Raw genomic sequence first — 6,882 nt, forward strand, 5'->3', positions numbered from 1 at the left:
GTGACTTCATGGACCAGCCCACGCCAGAGCTTCCTGTCGGTCGTCAACACCCCCAGCTCCCCCAGGGACAAGTCCGTCACCTCTAGAATATCCTCCATCCACCTTGCCCTTTGTCGGCCCCTCTTCCTTTTGCCCTCCACTCTCCCTAGCATCAGCATCTTCTTCAGGGTGTCCCGTCTTCTCATTAGGTGGCCAAAGTATTTCAGTTTTGCCTTTAATATCATTCCCTCAAGTGAGCAGTCTGGCTTTATTTCCTGGAGGATGGACTGGTTTGATCTTCTGGCAGTCCAAGGCACTCTCAGAATTTTCCTCCAACACCACAGTTCCAAAGCATCTATCTTCCTTCTCTCAGCCTTCCTTATGGTCCAGCTCTCGCAGCCATATGTTACTACGGGGAACACCATTGCTTTAACTATGCGGACCTTTGTTGTCAGTGTGATGTCTCTGCTCTTAACTATTTTATCGAGATTTGTCATTGCTCTTCTCCCAAGGATTAAGCATCTTCTGATTTCCTGACTGCAGCCAGCATCTGCAGTAATCTTCGCACCTAGAAATACAAAGTCTTTCACTGCTTCTACATTTTCTCCCTCTATTTGCCAGTGATCAATCAAGCTGGTTGCCATAATCTTGGTTTTTTTGAGGTTTAGCTGCAAACCAGCTTTTGCACTTTCTTCTTTCACCTTCATCATAAGGCTCCTCAGTTCCTCTTCACTTTCAGCCATCAAAGTGGTATCATCTGCATATCTGAGACTGTTAATGTTTCTTCCAGCGATTTTAACTCCAGCCTTGGATTCCTCAAGGCCAGCTTGTCGCATGATGTGTTCTGCATACAAGTTGAATAGGTAGGGTGAGAGTATACAGCCCTGCCATACTCCTTTCCCAATCTTAAACCAGTCCATTGTTCCGTGGTCTGTTCTTACTGTTGCTACTTGGTTGTTATACAGATTCTTCAGGAGGCATACAAGATGACTTGGTATCCCCATACCACTAAGAACTTGCCACAATTTGTTATGGTCCACAGAGTCAAAGGCTTTAGAATAGTCAATAAAACAGAAATAGATGTTTTTCTGAAACTCCCTGGCTTTTTCCATTATCCAGTGGATATTGGCAATTTGGTCTCTAGTTCCTCTGCCTTTTCTAAACCCAGCTTGTACATCTGGCAATTCTCGCTCCATGAACTGCTGAAGTCTACCTTGCAGGATCTTGAGCATTACCTTACTGCCATGTGAAATGAGTGCCACTGTTCGATAGTTTGAACATTCTTTAGTGTTTCCCTTTTTTGGTATGGGGATATAAGTTGATTTTTTCCAATCTGATGGCCATTCTTGTGTTTTCCAAATTTGCTGGCATATAGCATGCATTACCTTGACAGCATCATCTTGCAAGATTTTGAACAGTTCAGCTGGGATGCCGTCGTCTCCTGCTGCCTTGTTATTAGCAATGCTTCTTAAGGCCCACTCAACCTCACTCTTCAGGATGTCTGGCTCTAGCTCACTGACCACACCGTCAAAGCTATCCCCGATATTGTTATCCTTCCTATACAGGTCTTCTGTATATTCTTGCCACCTTTTCTTGATCTCTTCTTCTTCTGTTAGGTCCTTGCCATCTTTGTTTTTGATCATACCCATTTTGGCCTGGAATTTACCTCCAATGTTTCTAATTTTCTGGAAGAGGTCTCTTGTCCTTCCTATTCTATTGTCTTCTTCCACTTCCGCGCATTGCTTGTTTAAAAATAATTCCTTATCTCTTCTGGCTAACCTCTGGAATTTTGCATTTAATTGGGCATATCTCCCCCTATCACTGTTGCCTTTTGCTTTCCTTCTTTCTTGGGCTACTTCTAGTGTCTCAGCAGACAGCCATTTTGCCTTCTTGGTTTTCTCTTTCTTTGGGATGTATTTTCTTGCTGCCTCCTGAACAATGCTGCCAACTTCTGTCCATAGTTCTTCTGGGACCCTATCTACTAAGTCCAGTCCCTTAAATCTATTCTTCACCTCCACTGCATATTCCTTAGGAAAATTAGTGAGCTCATATCTAGCTGATCTGTGGGTCTTCCCTAATCTCTTTAGTCTGATCCTAAATTGTGCAAGAAGAAGTTCGTGATCTGAACTACAGTCAGCTCCAGGCCTTGTTTTTACCGACTGTACAGATGTCCACCACCTTTGGCTGCAAAGGATGTAATCAGTCTGATTTCGGTGTTGTCCATCTGGTGAAGTCCATGTATAAAGCCATATCTTAGGTTGTTGGAAGAGAGTGTTTGTTATGCAGATTGAATTGTCTTGGCAAAATTCTATCAGCCTATGTCCTGCTTCATTTTGTTCTCCCAGGCCATACTTACCTGTAATTCGAGGTGTCATTTGACTGCCCACCTTAGCATTCCAGTCTCCTGTGATGAAAATAACATCTCTTTTAGGCGTGTTGTCCAGTAGGTGCTGCAGATCCTCATAGAACTGCTCTACTTCAGCTTCTTCAGCATTTGTGGTTGGGGCGTATATTTGGATCACTGTGATGTTAGATGGCTTGCCCTGAATTCGAATTGAGATCATTCTGTCATTTTTTGGGTTGTATCCAAGCACTGCTTTAGCCACTTTACTATTAATTATGAAGGCTACTCCATTTCTTCTGTGGTCCTCTTGTCCACAGTAGTAGATCTGGTGGTCATTTGATGTGAAGTGGCCCATTCCAGTCCATTTCAGATCACTGACACCCAGAATGTCCATCTTTAATCTTGACATCTCACCAATAACCACATCCAATTTGCCCTGGCTCATAGATCTTCCATTCCAGGTTCCAATGGCATGTTGATCCTTAGAACATCGGATTCGCCGTTCACCACCAGGACCGTCGGCTGCTAGCCGTCCTTTCGGCTTTGAGCTAGCTGCGTCATCACGTCTGGGGCTAGTTGAACTCATCCTCTGTTCCTCCCCAGTAGCATTTTGACCATCTTCCAACCTGGGGGTCTCATCTTCCAATGGTATACTGACATATCTCTGGTTGTACTGATCCATTTAGTTTTCACGGCAAGAATACTGGGGTGGGTTGCCATTACCTTCCCCAGGGATCGCATTTAGTCTGACCTCTCTGTCATGACCTTCCCATCTTGGGTGGCCCTTCACGGTTTAGCTCATGGCATCATTGAGGTGTTCAAGCTCCAGCACCATGACAAGGTAACGATCCTTTGCTGAAGAGACAGAATGTAGGTCATTTAATTTTGGGTTAGCATTTTATTCAATCACTGCAGTTTGCGAAGAAATTTATTCCTTAATGCCATGTGTGAACCCACCCACGTGGAAATCCAGCCAATATATTTAATAAGCATGGTTAAAACAAATTCTGTCTTAGCATAATGTGCAAAGCAGTCCTGACATCGATGAAATTCTTCTTTTTCTGTGTAACTTCGGCAGTATAAAGATTGAAGGTTTGTATCTCTCCCTAATGTTGTCAGTAATCATACCATTCATTCTTTCCTGCAGGAGAGAATGGGAGACACTGTGATAGGAACTTCAAATGAATCACTGGTGACTGAGTTCATCTTAATTGGATTATCAGAATATCCCCAAGCTCAGATTATCCTGTTTTGCTTCCTCTTGGTGGTGTATCTCATTAGTTCTCTTGGCAATGGGCTCATCATCATGTTGAGCATTGCCGACCCACAGCTTCACACCCCCATGTATTTCTTCATTTCTGTCCTTTCCACAATAGACTTTATTCTTTCCAACAATGCACTTCCTGAGATCTTGGTCAACTGCTTCATCTACAGGCCCACAATTTCTTTCTCCAGATGTTTGTCCCAAATGTACCTTGGTTTATTTCTGGTTGTAACAGAGTGCCTTGTCTTGGCTATCATGGCATATGATCGCTGGGCAGCTATATGCCAGCCCTTACACTACACGCAGATCATGAGTTGGAGATTATGCATTTATCTGGCAGCCACATCAGTGGCTCTTGCCTTCATGACCACCCTGATCAATGTGCTCTTGCTGCCCGCTGACTTCTGTGGCCATCACATCATCAACCATTTTGCATGTGAACTGCAATCTGTACTCAAATTGGCTTGCACCAACACAGTCATCAGTGAGCTCTTTATGCATGTTTCCAGCCTCTTTCTGCTAATCCCTCCCTTTGGCTTCATAGTTGTGACATATGGTCGCATCGGCCTGGCTATTCTGCGTATAAGCTCTGCCCAGGGACGCAGAAAAGCCTTCTCCACCTGCAGTTCTCACCTTGCTGTGGTCAGTGTCTTTTATGGGACACTCATGATCATGTACTTGAGACCGGAAGGCAAATCCGTTTCTGAAAAGGACAAGGTCATCTCCTTAACGTATGGGGCTCTGACTCCCATGCTCAATCCTCTGATTTACAGCCTGAGGAACAAGGATGTCAAGGCGGCATTCTGGAAGCTGGTTGCAAGAAAAATGTTAAAGTGATATACAGATGTCCTCCCCATGTACCATGTAGATGCCTGTTGCTGACCATCACTGGTAACCTTTTAAAAAAGAATTTAATAGCATGCATTACTGTTCCTATTAAACACAAGAGGAAATAAGCAATACCAAATTTTAAGGAAGAAGTTTGAACTTTTTTGGAGGACATCAGTTTAGGGAATGCCATTATAAAATACTATATGTACTTGTAAATAACCTGAGAATTTAGGTGCCAACGTATACCCCAGAAATTGGTTTAAAAGTTATCCGTGGATGGGTATATCCCCAAGTATATATGTTAATACTTTTAAAAAGAACTCATATCTCATGTATACTCATAGATAAGCCCATCCTCAGATAAGTCCATCCATTAGATAAGTTGGTTAATTTTTAACCAAAATACCATGACAAAATGGAGAATCTATGGATTACCCAGAGATAACCTAAATTTCTAGGGTTGACTTTTCTGCAGGTGGTGCATTTTTCATGGCATTTTATTTAAAAATTCGAAGGTCGCCTTATCTGAGGATGGACTTATACATGAATATATGTGGTTCCAGAATTACTGTATGGTATACAGTATATTGGAGTGGTCTTCTAATGGCTCCCCCATCCCAGACTCCAAGGAATGAGCACCACAGATGCTAGCCATGGCCAATGCATGGAGGTTCTTCAGCCATGCCTGGCTCGTTTCAGGAGACAGCATCTTTCTCTGAGATGGCTCCTTTTGGCACTGCAGGTGCAGATGGGACAGGCTTTTCCTTGAGGAGGAGTGGGCCCAGATGTGGGGGTTCAGTCCATTGCCAAGGGAAGCAGCAAGCTGGGTTTGCTTGAGGTGTGCAGTGTTGGGCAGCAGCAGCTCTTTGGGCAACTCACAGAGTGTGTGGCAGCAAGCCATTGGGGACCTGGATCTTTGGCTTGTCTAGGCAAAGCAGGGAGGAAGGCCTGGCATGTGGTCTGGCTTTGGTGCTCATCCCACCCCCTTGAACCTGCCTTTGGGGGTCCTGACCCAGAGCTGGAACTGCACTGCAAACCATTCCCCCCACTCCCCCCTTTTGTTCTAGCAGGGAAGGGGGAAGGGGACGCACACCCTCAAGTGTGGAACTGTTTGCGCTTCTGGGGTAGCTTCAGCCCCTGCTGCTTTCAACAGAACCCATTGAGCAAACTGTCCAGGTTGACCTAATATGCAGAGGACAAAACCAAGTTAAGAAACCACAACAGCTCTGTTCCCATAAGATACTAGGCCAAAGACATAACCACGGCTTATAGAAATGTCCTGGTCAAAGTACCATTTGAAGACCATGGTTGGGTTTTCCAAAACATGCTGAACCATGAGGTACAGTTCCCTATTTCAGCTTAGTACAAGATATGGGAAGAACCAGCCACTCTGTCATTGCAGAGAATATGCTTCTTTGCCAAACTGTACTTTGACCCTGGGGAAATTATATCCAGATTTGCCAATTTGCCCACTGGAATGTTGGATAGTTTGAAGAAGACAGAGAAGCAGGTTTCCAACTGATTAAGATTATGGATTAATTCATATGATTTATTTAGTTACAAGGTTCGTAAGCCACTCCAGTCAAAAGCGATTCTGAGCAGCTTTGGTTTGCCCGCTCCTCAAGAAGCCATCGCTGGACCCCACTATACTGGACAATTTCCCTCCAGGATCCCACCTCATCTTTTTAGGATCGTGGTTGAGAAGGTGGTTGCACAGCAGCTTCAGAGGGCCTTGAATGAAGAAGATTACCTGGATTCTTTCAATCAGGGTTCAGACCTGGGTTTGGTATGGAAATTGGATTGGTCATGCTTTTGGATGGTCTGTGGCATCGGTGGAATGGTGGCTGTGCATCCTTCCTTCCTTCCATCCACCCATCCATTTATTTTTCAAATTTAGTCACCACCCATCTCACGCAAAGAGTGACTCTGGGCAGTTTACAATAAAATTAGAATAAATAAAGATTAAGATACACAGTTACTGTATCTTCACCGCTCCTATTACCACAAGGTTGGCCTTAATAGTGTTGCCCTTGAAGAGTGTCCAGAAACTTCAGCTGGTGCAAAAAGCAGCAGCACAAGCACTTATGTGTGTTTCTGGTAGAACATGTTACACTTATGTGTGTTTCTGGTAGAACATGTTACACTTATGTGTGTTTCTGGTGGAACATGTTACACGTCTGCTTTGCAAGCTGCACTGGTTACCAGATTGTTTCCACGTCCAATTCAAAGTGGTGGCATTCACCTTTTATTTATTTATATACATACATACATACATACATACATAATTAAATAAATAAATTTTATTAGGTTTAGAACAAAGATAAAAACTACAAAAACGCAAAAAAGTGGAAAAAGAAAAACAAACTAAAAAAGTGAGAAAACACAAGTTGAAAAAAGATTATCACATAAAGATGTAATTACATAAAGATTACATAAAGATGTGACTTTTAACAGCAAGAATATA

The 6,882-nt window shown here is 43.4% G+C and overlaps 1 protein-coding gene across 1 annotated transcript in view; it reads left to right on the forward strand.

Annotated features, from left to right (window-relative positions):
* Positions 1–4,424, forward strand: part of LOC134490098 (olfactory receptor 13H1-like) — a 41,848-nt gene extending 37,424 nt beyond the window's left edge. The window contains exon 2 of the mRNA XM_063292979.1: positions 3,471–4,424. Within this exon, the coding sequence (XP_063149049.1) occupies positions 3,471–4,424 (954 nt within the window). The remainder of the gene's footprint in view (positions 1–3,470) is intronic.
* The last annotated feature ends 2,458 nt before the right edge of the window (positions 4,425–6,882 follow it).

The sequence above is a fragment of the Candoia aspera genome, chromosome 2, assembly GCF_035149785.1.
Source record: "Candoia aspera isolate rCanAsp1 chromosome 2, rCanAsp1.hap2, whole genome shotgun sequence".
In the NCBI taxonomy this organism is placed as follows: Eukaryota; Metazoa; Chordata; class Lepidosauria; order Squamata; family Boidae; genus Candoia; species Candoia aspera.